The following is a 13431-nucleotide window of genomic DNA, read 5'->3' as shown; positions in this document are numbered from 1 at the left end:
AATCAATAATTGTCTCAGTTTTAGGACGTGTGATGTCTTCATGTAATAAAAGACCAACAAATTATGGTGAAAATTAGAAGTTCCAACTTTTCTCTATTAAAATAAGCTGCTCGATCTCTCTGGGCTTAAAGCTGATATCGTCACTCCCCAAGTCAGGAATTTTAAGATACAGATTGAGTGAACAGTTTCCCGCCGTATTCTACTGTATAGCCACACACTTAACATTTCATACCTGTATAAATCCAGAATCAAAACCACGATGCAGGATGATGATGTGGCGCTGAAACAAAAACTCAGACGCAGCACAAACCGATGTGTTACCTTAAGCAAAGACAACTTTATTTAGTGCTCAGGTAGCAAAAATTATTCCTAAAATGACATCTGAAACATCTAAAACACAAAGTAAACCGTTCTGTTGAAAAGTTTCTTGTGTAGGAAGAGGTAAAGCTCGGACACGTAGAGCAACGCATCATCTGCAAACACTCTCACTCTCCGTCTCTCGTTATATCCTACGTTAGCAAACAGCATGCAGTCATCTAGGATATCCAGTTCATACTAAAAATCCAGTGCCGTCTAAAAAAAACAAAAAGCCGTTAGACTCTCATCCCAAAGTACATTAAAATTTACCATAAATAATTTATTATATTGAAATATCTCCATGCGAGTAAACAAAAAGACAATATCGTCAGAGGTCTCAAACACGTCAAAACAAAGGAGGGGGTACAAGGGAGACCTAGGATCTATGAAAATATATTCGACAGATATACAGATTGAGACAAAAAATATATAAATACATTTACACCTATTTATGTACATATATGTACATCAGCAATATATCACCCATGTGAATATCACAAATTATTTAGAAATCTTCTCTACAAGATGCCTTTTGTGGTGTTTTGGTTAGTTTCAGAGACACGGTACCGTATGTTTAGGTGTGAATAGCAGCACATATCGAACATACTGAACAAAATAATCCGGAGCGACTTGTTGCTTTTTGTTTTGTTTTGTTTTGTTTTTGATGGTAAAGTGCATGATACAGATATTTTCTGATAAACATGATAAACTTAAAAGTAAATGCCCTGGGTTTATGCCCTGAAATGCCCCGAGGAGCGGTGGCTTTTAATTGACCAGACGGGGCTACTGTACGTTGAACCTGATAAACGACAAGGATCACCGACGTCTCGTAGTCAGCGATTAGCGGTCGTATGATACCGGAGCAAATATCTGTATCTTAGTCACTGTACCAGGACAGAGCGGGTGAGCAACAGATGTTGACTTTCAAATTAATTTACAGAAGAACCATGACGTTATTAGTCACGTTTAATTTCCCAGAAGGGGACTGATATGTAACTTTGAACATTTCGTGGCTTCTGGAAACAGCTAGAATTTGGTATAGCACGTTTTAGGCAGTGGTTAACGGGTAAGTATTAAATTAGGATCTGTTATGCTATATCTTAAAGAGAGAATGAAGTTTAAAAATTGTAAATGGAACTCGGAAGAATTCATGGAGGCCCGTCGCTGCTGCTAGGAGAAACAATATTAGGGCCAACAAATATACCAATCGTAGCTCAAAATGTGTAGCTTTTTCAATTAAATGACATTTTCGACCAGAATCCTGAAAGTGATTTATAATAGTCCAATATTCTAGGTAGGAATCGACAACCTTCTGTGCTCCTCAGGCTAGAAACAGGTTTGTGCAAATGGAGGCGAACTGGATGCTACAGATTTATCATTTTTTCAACATTGTCATGGTCATTTTTCAGAAGTTGACAATCCCACAATTTCAATAATTAATTAATAATTTCAATAATTTGCTGATTCAGAGCTCACATTAACATCCAACCTGGGCAATCAGCTTTGAGTAAATGTGTTCACACCGGCCGTTAAAATAAATGAGAAATTTCTAATAACAAAAGGTAAATAAACAATTTTGTGATTGTTAAAGAAATAATCCAGACACATCAACATGATAAATAATTATTAACCACATTTTTGAAGAACAGAATCTCACACAGTGGACTCGTATTAAACAGTTTCATGAATTCATTCCTGTTTAGATTTATTTGTTATTAGTTAGTGAACCCCTGGTACATTTGTGATGTGATTACCCAGAACAGATGTTGATACAAGGTCTGAACGCAGCCTCTCACCATCTCATTAAGTCAAACTTTGTAACTCATTACTGACTTGTCGCTCCTCATATTTAATTGTTTTTTTTTTCTTCTGACTCACATCGGCTTCCATAGAATCCTCCCAGAAATCAAAACCGGTTTATGAAGTCAACAAAAGAAGCTGGTTCTTGAGTGATGAGTGATTATCACCACATCGAGCTCTTTCAGGGAAACCTCGTAGGAAATAATCTACCCTGACGAAACCTGCTAATGACTCATAAAATGATTACCTCTGAAAGTAAATATCAAGGTCTCACATCAGGTGAACATTCGAACAGCATTTCGTAATGATCTGAACTTTTTTTTTTTTTTTAGCTTATTAGGAATTCTATGACGATGTCGGCTGCTCCCGTGAGTAATAACAGTCTGTTCGGATCATTTGTATAGTCAGGAATAAATCCTTTCATAAAGAATGACGAGTGGATATTGACAGACATCTTTTTTTTTTTTTTTAAACTCTACTATAAATCCATCTTTGATCATTAAAGTGGAATATTTACATATATCTGTAAGCTCAATAATTATTGCATTACATAAGATTCAAAACCCTGTTTTCCGGTCATAGCACAGAGGACTGTGTCTGTGAAATAAATAAATACATACCATACAGAAACAAAGACAACATTAATCATTTTTACATTCAAAAGATAGTATCTCTCAAATTTGATATTTTCTATCACCGATCAATAAATTAGCAAAGTACCCGGAACAAATCAGACTATTTGTTTTGTTCATCTTCCTCAGTGAGAAAAGAAATAAAAAAAAAAAAAAACGCATCGGGCGTCTGACATTTAAAAATGAACCTATCTGAGGGAGAGGCTGACATTTTGACGGATACCGAGTGAGAATCAAAAGGCTCTGATTGACAAGCAGTCACTTCTTCAGAAGTCTTTGAGGAATAGTGTGACCTCGCTGGTCTTTAGTGAAATAAAAAAGAAAAATAAATCCCCGGAGGGTTTCACAAACCACGTTGTACATGCTCTAAAAACTAGTAGGAATATTTATGTACCACAAACCTACCATATCCGGACAAATCTAGACATTAGGCATTACAAAATACAAATTACTCCTGGATAGAAAATAAAAGTTAAACCCTCCTCGGAAAGAAGAATGGGTCGGGGTTAAAGTCCTGCATCCTTCCATGTTACCGTTTCCTCATTTCCTTGTTGGCCCCACAGAGGAGGAAAGCATGACAGCAACCTACCGCGGAGGAAACACCTTGTCCGGCTGTGGATTCGAATGACGCCACAGCTCTTATCTATTTGGCCTTCGAGAGGAATCAAAGCAGCAGTGCTAACCCTAACCCTAACCCTAACCCTAACCCTAATCTTAACCCTAACCCTAATCCTGAATGGCAGTAGAGAAGCCACCACACACCCCTACACACGGTAATGCATTTGCATTTCATGAACACATGAATTCCACTTAAACCTGCTTCATTTTACAAGGATGGTCTCCTTATAATCAGCATGCATTAGCAGGAGCTACGTCTCGTCTCCCCCTGTGAAGCTCTTCAGTGCAAGTTCGAATTCTGTATTTCACATCCACATGCAGAACGACGCAAACACCTACACGAGAGGAAATTGTGCTTGTCTTGTACATGAGTGGGTTTTTCTTTTTTTTTGATAAAAATGTCTTCAGCGTGGATGGCTCCAGAAATGAAACCCACCTGGGTGTTTTTATTTTCTCGTGACCTCCAGAGGAGAGATGTGCGTACGACATGAATAAATAATAAATAAAACATCTGGGGTATTTACAGAGATGGGCTATTTACAAAAAGAGGAAGTGGGGGAGAAAAAAAAAAAAAGAAAGTCTCTGCTTGGTGCTAATTTAAACGAAAACAAACCCTACAACTGCGAGTTAATTCATGAAGAGGTGAAAGGATAATGCCCTGGTTGTGTGTAGGTGTAGATGTCTGAAAACTCATTCGATGGACTTAATTATGAACTCTCAACGGAAGTAAAAACAGTCCAAAGATAACGGCGTTTGAAAAATATACTCATCTGCATATCAGATTCTGTTCTCTGCCTGAAGACCTCGACACGTGGCCCTAGCCGTCCAAACAACTCGACAAGTCTTATGAACTATGCCCTCCCACCCCTCTACATCATTGCTTTTAATCATTATTACTCTCAACTAGTAGATCTAAAAGACCTACCTTTCCTGTCAGGGAAAGGTTAGCAGCTAGAAAACATCACACCCAAAGTACAAGGAGTTTCAAAATAAAAAGGTCCTCATATAAGGAGTGAGCAGTAGTTGGACAAAGAGTTTTTTTTGTGTGTGTGTGGTTGTGTGTGTGTGTCCTTCGTCAGTCAGTTCATTCCACTTCTGCTTAATCCGTCCCTCGCTCTGGTCTGGTTAGGAGCAAACACCAGAGCGGCTTCATATTGCACCGAGAAAAAACAGAAGAAATAGCAGAGCGGGATCTCTTCCGCAAAAGAGACAGAAGAGCAGGAAGGAGCGCGAATCAGATTGGTGCCAAAACGGTATTTTGCAATCGATCCTTACTCGTCAGATTTAGAATTGGACCTCCCCCGGTTGTCAGTCTTCCGTCGGACGCCACCAGATATCGATACTTCCTGTACGAGTGTGTGTGCGGCGTGTGTGGGTGTGCGTGGACGAGTGCGTGCGCCTCAGTCGTCCCGGCAGGTCGGCAGGTTGACGAAGGTGAAGATGTTGTACTCGATGAGGCAGGAGAAGCACAGGAAGACGGAGTAGAGGAGGAGACACGTGAAGCCCAGGCGCTTGTCCAGCGTCCACTTGTTGAGGTGAACTCCCAGAACCTGGCGAGGGCAAAGAGAGGTGATCAGGATCGGGACGCAGAGAGACCGGAGCCGTCCTAGCAGTGGTTCACAGCCTTTTTTGAGGAATTGTTTGATTAGCAACGATTTATTTGATTGGCAACTTAACCATTTAATTCAGTTTAAATTTACACGGCGCCTCCGCTTTTAAGAGTTGTACTCACCGTCATGAACACAGAGGCCAGGAGGAGACCCACCGAGAAGATCAGTCCTTTACTGTTCAGTTTGATCTGCAAGTAGAAAATGGGTCAGATGTTGAGAATGCAACACGATGAGGAGGCTTAAGGCTCATTTAGAGCCCTGCAGCTCCTACTTCCTGCTTCACGTTCAACAACGGAGATTGAAAAACTGAAATTTTGCTGAAACTTTGCTAAAAAACTGGTCACACACATGTTTGCCTCCTCAGTTAACCTTTCCTCAATGTGTTCCACCTTTATTGATCCAAAACAGAGGCCCAGTTCCAATCCACCCCCTAAAAACTAAAACCCTGAACCCTCACTGACACGGAGCAAAACTTACCCCCTTTCACGTGATGTTACCTGACAATGACGTGCTTAGAAGTTCTGATTTCTAATCTACTTGAAGCATGCACAAGTTCTCCCCGATCAGACAGAATTTATCCAAGCACTTTCTTTGCAGGATGGACAAGAGATCTTTTCAAAAGATGGAAGTGGACGAATCAGTTCAAACATTGTAAAGCAGGAAAGCAGAAACACGCTACTACCAACCAGACCAATCACAGCTCTCGCGGTCATACCGTATTTCCTCTAATAGTGGCCACAGCCTTTATTTACGCAGCCGCCCCGAAACACCGCACCATTACCGTACCGGTATCTTATCCTTTGCGGGTCAACATTAAATCGTTTTGCAGCTTCCTCTCCTGTATTTTGCTCTTTTGCATATTTCAAAACCTTCTCCTTGAAATTCATGCCAAGTTTTCCTCTTTGTGCCACGCTGCTAAATCTCTCTGTTGTTCAGATAGCGTTGAAAAGCTGGGTTCACTTCAAATGTAGCTACTGCCATCTGTTGGCACCTGTGTGTTACTACATCTATAACTGGCCGACACTAACACACACTAGTGCATCTACACTGAATGAAAAACACGGTTATTTGTGTATTTGTTATTTAGGTTTCATCAAGTAAGGCCCAAAATGGAAACATGGCTTCCATGCGTTCTTGTAATAATTTAGAGCCCAAACTTAATGTGATCTCTGTGTGTCGTGCTTGGAGCTGGGATGAACCAGGAGCGAGGGGGGGGGGCCACTTACATCCGAGCCATAGTTGATAGCCAGGGTCTTGAGGGCCCAGGGGAGGCCGAGTCCCACCAAGATGTCGAACACGTTGCTGCCAATGGAGTTGGACACGGCCATGTCTCCCATCCCTGAGGGAGAGACGGAGACAGGGTAGAATAAAAGGGGAGTGGGTGGATAAAGGTAGAGCTGAAGTCAGTTTAGCTGAGGATGGACACACACACACACACACACACACACACACACACACACACACACACACACACACACACACACACACACTCAGACAGAACTGTTTAAATATTTGATGACAGGAACAAGAATAAACACGGATGAAAGGATGGAGTCAGCCTCAGTAAGGACAGATCTTTACCGTCCCTCTCCACCCGCCGGGCTCCATCTCTGTGTGGCACCACTTTGATTCTGTTGTTTGCCTAGTGTCCAGCCACAGGTGTGTGTGTGTGTGTGTGTGTGTGTGTGTGAATACCTTGCCGTGCCACTATGAGGCTGGCCATGCAGTCGGGGACGCTGGTGCCGGCCGCCAGGAAGGTGATGCCCATGATGACGTCCGGGATGCCGAGCGTGAAGCCGATCACTGTCACCTGGCCGACGCACAAAGACACAAAGACACAAAGACACAATGACACAAAGACACAAAGACACAAAGACGGACCTTTTGATCAGCATCTGAAACATCGGAGCTATAGCTTATATTGACATATCTCTAGTCTACATTTGTACTTTGTCATCTCATCTCACGTTGTCTTACTTCATGTTATTTCATCTCCTCTCCTTTCATCTCATATTATTTCATCTACTTCATTTCATATCATCTCATGTCTTATCTCATCTCGTGTTATCTCATCTCATTTCACATTATTTTATATTGTGTTATTTCATCTCATCTCATGTTATCTGACCTTATCTACCTCATCTCATCTAATCTCAAGTTATTTCTTTTTATTTTATTTGACCTCATGTTCTCATCTCATCTCATCTCATCTCACGTTATTTAAGGTTATCACATGAGATGAAATAACATAATGTGCTGTGGGATGAAATAAAAGGTTAGTTTGTCTCCTCTCATGTTATCTTACCTTATCTACCTCATCTCATCTCATAATATCACCTCATGTTATTTTATCTCCTCTCCTCTCCTCTCCTCTCCTCTCCTCTCCTCTCCTCTCCTCTCCCCTCCTCTCCTCTCCTCTCCTCTCCTCTCCCCTCTCCTCTCCCCTCTCCTCTCCTCTCCTCTCCCCTTCCCTCCCCTCCCCTCCCCTCCCCTCCCCTCCTCTTTCCTCTCCTCCCCTCTGAATGTGAACCGAATTCTGTTCCGTTCCTCTAAAATATCCTGGATTTATCAAAAGCTCAGTTTTCATTTTGCACTCGAAGATAAAAAATGAAATATGCACACGCTGATATTCTCATACTAGCAGTGAATTAGAGGATCCTGGAAGATGTCTCTGACGGTGACAATCACTGGCTGACTCTGCAGCTTCCTGCAGCACTGCAGAGCTTTTTAAACCCCATTAGGGTGGAATTATCCTCACAGGGGGGAGACGCAGGATAAAGAAGCGATCCCTGTGGTAATTTAACTCACTGATCCAGGTCGGTGTTCATTTTGACAGCCCTTTGATTAATTCATTAATTAATGCTTTTAGTCTAAACTAAAATGAACATTGATTCAGGAGTGATTTTAGTTACAAATGAATAACAGAATTACAGACAGACCTCCCGTGTACATTAGTAGTTAATATTTGTGCATTTATTTATTTATTTGTGTCTATTTGCTCACTAAGTTTTTATATTTTAAGACGGGTCCAGTGGACTGACTGGGTTTACCAGCAGCAGCTCTCAGTTCAATTCCCCATTTCATACGAATGCACTTTATGTAAAAATAATAAATGACTGTCCACTCACCATCCAGACCATGACGTAGGAGAAGGCGGCGATCCACAGGGTGGAGGCGATGAAGGACAGCATGAACCAGTTCTCCCAGCGAGGCGTGGCCGAGTTGGGGACGGTGAAGAACAGCAGCAGACACAGAGGCCAGGCCAGCAGCCACTTCATCTTATTACACACTCCAGCTGCAGACACACCAGGACATGGATGGAAATACAGAGCCAAAAGAACATCAACATCCAACCGTTAACGTCATCGCGTCACGGACACATTTGAGGGATCTGATCCGTGACCTTTCAGTGTGAGAAACAGCACATTAATGAGCACAAGTGTCTGTGTTGTCTAACATTTGACAGAATAAACCCAGACGTCCAGCGGGTACCTGGGCACTGGAAAGGCACAAAGGGCCCCTCTCTGTCGTCTTCCTCCTCCTCTTCGTCGTTCTCGTTGTTCTCGTTGTCCTCGTTCTCCGTCTCGTTGCCGGCCTCGCGGTCGTCGTGCCGAGCGTTGGCGCGCCTCTCCGCCCCGGACAGCCCGTTTTCTATGCTCCGCCTGCTTCCTCCCTTCACGGGGACGTCGGAGTCGCCGTTGGTCAGAGTCCGAGTGTTGATCAGACGCTGCCTCTGTACACAAAGGACGGACGGGGTCAGCTTCTTAAAATGCTTTATCAAACAATAGTTTCTTCTTCTTTGCACTATAGAAAAGGGAAACATTTGGAGTTGTCTTTGTTCATGGGTTATTCTGTTACTGGTCCGGCCCACCTGAGATCATACCGGGCTCTATGTGGCCCCTGAATTAAAATGAGTTTGACGCCCCTGGTCTACACCGGCATCTCTCCGGGGTCATGCCCAGACTCTTCAGCGGTGGAGCTGATTTGTAGTTCCGTGCAGCTCCAAATGACCTCGTTAAAGCAGCTGTCTGAAGCGCTTTCCCCTCGGAGAACAACACGCCGCGGCCCGTTTTAAAAATTGGAAATGGCAACAATCTCTCTTTTTTTTTTTTTTCTCAATCAGAAGTGCAGCGGGGGAGCGTCTGCGCGGCCTCACCTCGGTGATGAGCATCCGCGAGGCCATGGTGAGGCGGGTTCTGGGGGAGAAGTGGCTGGTGATCATGATTCTCATGCCGGCCTCGGAGAAAGTCAGCTGGTGGGGGTACGCAGACAGCAGCTCATCCACCATCAGCACGGACGGCTTCCTGTGGTGATTCGCTGTAGAACAGACACATGTGAACTATCACCACTAAAAATCTGCATCCATCTACTGTATTAAATAACTCCTAAAACTCTCATTTCAGACGTGTGCAGTCAGATCTTTGCCTACAAGTTCTATGCAAACGCAGAGTGATGATTTTCCTAACTGCCTCTCCTTTTGGGGATACTTGCCAGCAGATTAGCTACTTTCTCTGTTAACTTCTACTCAGACACAAGTAAAAGAGCTGTGAGAAGACTCTGAGAGCCCCCAAAAACCACTTTAATGGGAAAGACTGGGGAAAAAAAACGTAGCGGAGCCACGAGGCGAAGCAGCAAATTATAAAATGTGTCATCTAGTTTCTTCCAGGAGAAGTTTAATTGGAGTAAAAATATTTAAATAAAAAAAAAATGTGTTTTTAACCGTCCCGAGCCCAGTGCTCTTTTGTCCTTTCCACCGAGCTGTTGAATCGCTTGAAGTTTAACAAAAAACTGCACCTTTCTTTAAAAGCACAGCCGTGGCATCGCAGCCGTCGTCCAGCTCGGCGTTGTTGGCCGCTCCGTTCCTCAGGCTGGACGAGCTCTTCTTTCGCCTCTCCAGGAAACGGACGACGTGGGAGTTCATCCTGAAACAGACGAACAGACAGAATCACAGTTCCTTCATATGTGGCGGCAGGATTGTTGCCTGGATGTTATCGAGGGGTACATGGCATATGTTATGTGTTTGTTTTGTGAAGTGATGTGTTGTATCTTCCTATGAAGGAACCTCTGAAGATTTATTATTAATTGTTTGACTTGTACTTTTTTATCCTATTACTTATGTTATTGTTAAGCGCTTTGTGATTTTTATCTGTGCAAGGTGCTATATAAAGTTTATTATTATTATTATGTGTCTCAATAGGTAGAAAAGTGCAATATAAAAGCTATATATTACCATTTACCAATAGACAAAAGTCGGATTTATTGAGCTAACAGGCTAACGCTAACATGAGAGAACCTGACTGCAGACGTCTCAATGCTAATGGAACGTAACAGAATAATCTCCAGGTCAAACTCTGCTTCCCAAAAGTTATTTGCTCTATTCGACAAAACTAGTGCAGTTTAAGTGGTGTTTGGTCCAGTCAGAGCCTCTCTATTATGAGTAAGTCCATATCCATCCAGGTCCACTCTATCCAATCAGTTATTTCTATTGACAACTAGGATGATTACTAGTCAGTGATTGGTCCAGAGATGTTGAGCATTTCCATGTATGAGTGGTTTGACCGACGAGAAGTGATGACATTGTTGGAAAATGACGTTAACATCAACATGCACAATGTTTTTGAGCGTCCTCATGTTGTCGGTGAATAACCTCCAAACGTCTGAAGCTCTCCACCCTGCAGGTGTCTGTTATTCCAAGCACGGTGCATTCATTTATGTTTGACAATTACTAGGTTCACACGGGTCATTTTTTTTAGAGGCTTCACAGTCTGAATTAGGCATTTTAGAAGGAAAAGTTCAGGCCACAGCATCACTCACTTCATGATGAGAATGTAGACGAAGTACATGAGGATCAGCGTGAGGGCCTCCCACCTGGAAAACACAAAGGGAGATCAGTTTATTATTATTTATGTTCATTATGTGCACGGCCATCTGCAGCCATGAGCAGAATCTGTATTAAGTCTTTGTCGTTCATTTGAAACACTTACCAGACCACTTTTTCATCATATATGAACTGTAACATGGAGCAGAAAAACTGAATCAGTGAATTAAGTACAATGCATGTCATTAAAACATGTTCCACACAAACTGTAAATGCATGGAAGTAGAATCTCAGCTGAACCACAGTCAGGCCCGTGGGATGAATTTGCAAAGTGAGAAAATTACATAGAAGACATTAAACTGCAATTTTTCAATAAAATTTGCACCTATAATGTGTTGTGCTGTTTTAGTCGTGAACATGATGCGACACAGAGACCCAGAACTAAACAGCAGGTGGCAGCAAAGTGCTAAAATTTCACTTATTTTTCTTTAAAATATCAGATCAAATTATTGTTCATCAGGTATATTTATTTGCATTAAAACAAAGGGAAACTTAATACTTAATTTGTTATTTATAGACCATATATGGCTTGAGGTCAAACTGGGCTGCATGTGGCCCCTGAACTATAACTTTTCTGTGTTATATGTGAGTGAAGTGAAGCGTTTCCTCACCACTATGAGAGCAGAGATAGACAGGGTGTAGTAGAGAGAGTCTCTGAGCAGAGGCCAGCAGGTGAGGTGTATCGTCTAGGAGAAGGAGAAGAAGAAGAAGAGAGAAAGATGACGCTAGAACACAATCTGAACTACTTTTCCTTTTTCTTTTTTTTGCCTTGTTGAGTAACACATCCCACAAGGTACTCAGCGCCGAGCACTACCAAGATGAACCATGCTCTAAATTTGTGTGTGTGTGTGTTACATAACGTCTAATCTAAATAGGAGAGAGAGAAAAAAAAAATAAAATCTTTCAAGTGCGTTTCTCTTCTCGTGGGATTACAGCAGTGAACGGGGCAAATGTCATTTTCACACTCACACACACGGACTGAATAAAAATATGGATGACACGTCTCCACTTTCCTCCCAGTGGTCAAAGTCTATGACTCTAATAATACCAGGGATACGAGCGGCGCCATCTACGGACGAACCCGTCATGACGACAACCACTAGATTCTTAACCTCAAAGACGAAGCCGGAAGTCGCCATGTTGGATGAGCTTTACTCCGCCCACACTCGGATACTCCAAATAACCACTGGGGGGGTCATGTTGTATGTTGAGACCCGTCCACCCAACTCTCCACTACCTGGTACCTCAGACTACAGCAAGGTCATTCAAAGCTCCTTTAATTATGCAGGATTTTAAACCTTAACAATAAAAATTAATATTGTTTTTAACATGGGGCTCGATGGGGATTTGCTCCCTTTTGGAGCCTCTAGTGGCCACTAGATGAACTGCATTTTTTTGCACTTCCGCATGCGCTTCATCGCTCAGACCTGCAGGTTACTGCTTGGTTGCTTCCTCCAGACTCACTGGTGATTGGTTAATACGCTGCTCTATCTCCAACAGTTACAAAGAAATTTAACACTGAACTTGCTTTTATTTTTCCTCTCTCTCATGTTCCTACTCTGCAGCGCTGGTTTTCAGTGGCAACTGCCAATTATCATGATGCCACATTCTGTTTTTATAGCATTAAATAACTAAAAACCAACTTCATCCAAAACATTTACACTTGAACCTTCATAAACATTATATTAACCACCTAAAAATGCCAGAAACCATCCCTGAAAGACTATATTTGATGTGTACTTTAGTGCTTTAGACTAACATGGAGGAGGTGGAGCTTAGGACCCACTGCAGCCAGCCACCAGGGGGAGCTCCGCTTGCTTTGGCTCTATGCGTTCCTGAGAACGCTTGTTAAAAACCTGCCTCTGCAGGTGTGTGTTTTGTTCGGTACCTGCACAGCGAATATCCCGCACACTCCTATAATGCAGAGGATGTTGAAGACGGCAGAGCCCACTATGGTGCCGACCCCGACGTCGCCTTTAGTGATGAACACTCCTGTAGGGCGGGGAAAGGAAACACTGATTACCACACATGACACACTGTCTCTGCACAGTGAACTGTGCAAACACATTCACACTCTTCTCTTAATATTTACTTCCTGTGTGTGTTTTTCCCTTTTTCATGTGCTCATAAACATGTACATTTTGATGTATTTAATGTTTTTTTTAAAAGGTTAATGTTGGTTAGTTGTGGAATTAATCATCTATGGTGTTTAATTAACAAACCAGGTATAAATTGGACACTTTTATGAATTATTTCAATTCCTTCAAAACCTTCTATTGCGCTGTGAGTATGGACATCAGCACTTAGTTTGGCTGTTTAGTTTAAAACATGAAACTTTAAAACAGAGATTCCAAAGAATAAAACGTGCGCCTCTTACCGATGACGGAGGTGAAGAGCTCGGGCGCTGAGCTTCCTGCTGCCATAAATGTCGCCCCTGCAACATCCTCACTCAGGTGGAGACGCTGGTGGACGGGGAGAGGGAGAGAGGGAAACCATCACAAAGCGTTAGTGCGCGACTGTGTGTGTGTTGCTGTGA

General features: G+C 42.5%; 1 protein-coding gene across 1 annotated transcript in view; it reads right to left on the bottom strand.

Annotated features, from left to right (window-relative positions):
* Nucleotides 1–3819: 3819 nt before the first annotated feature.
* The window catches only part of LOC125019046 (sodium/potassium/calcium exchanger 3-like), a 12200-nt gene continuing 2588 nt past the window's right edge, over nucleotides 3820–13431 (bottom strand). Inside the window, exons 2-14 of the mRNA XM_047603546.1 lie at nucleotides 13273–13371; nucleotides 12784–12887; nucleotides 11507–11581; nucleotides 11002–11027; nucleotides 10832–10885; nucleotides 9812–9939; nucleotides 9174–9334; nucleotides 8510–8750; nucleotides 8146–8312; nucleotides 6713–6827; nucleotides 6244–6356; nucleotides 5140–5205; nucleotides 3820–4957 (exon numbers count right to left, since the gene is read on the bottom strand). Coding sequence (XP_047459502.1) covers nucleotides 4808–4957; nucleotides 5140–5205; nucleotides 6244–6356; nucleotides 6713–6827; nucleotides 8146–8312; nucleotides 8510–8750; nucleotides 9174–9334; nucleotides 9812–9939; nucleotides 10832–10885; nucleotides 11002–11027; nucleotides 11507–11581; nucleotides 12784–12887; nucleotides 13273–13371 — 1499 coding nt within the window. The 3' untranslated portion in view covers nucleotides 3820–4807. The remainder of the gene's footprint in view (nucleotides 4958–5139; nucleotides 5206–6243; nucleotides 6357–6712; nucleotides 6828–8145; nucleotides 8313–8509; nucleotides 8751–9173; nucleotides 9335–9811; nucleotides 9940–10831; nucleotides 10886–11001; nucleotides 11028–11506; nucleotides 11582–12783; nucleotides 12888–13272; nucleotides 13372–13431) is intronic.

The sequence above is a fragment of the Mugil cephalus genome, chromosome 13, assembly GCF_022458985.1.
Source record: "Mugil cephalus isolate CIBA_MC_2020 chromosome 13, CIBA_Mcephalus_1.1, whole genome shotgun sequence".
In the NCBI taxonomy this organism is placed as follows: domain Eukaryota; kingdom Metazoa; phylum Chordata; class Actinopteri; order Mugiliformes; family Mugilidae; genus Mugil; species Mugil cephalus.
This window is presented reverse-complemented; position numbering and strand designations above follow the sequence as displayed.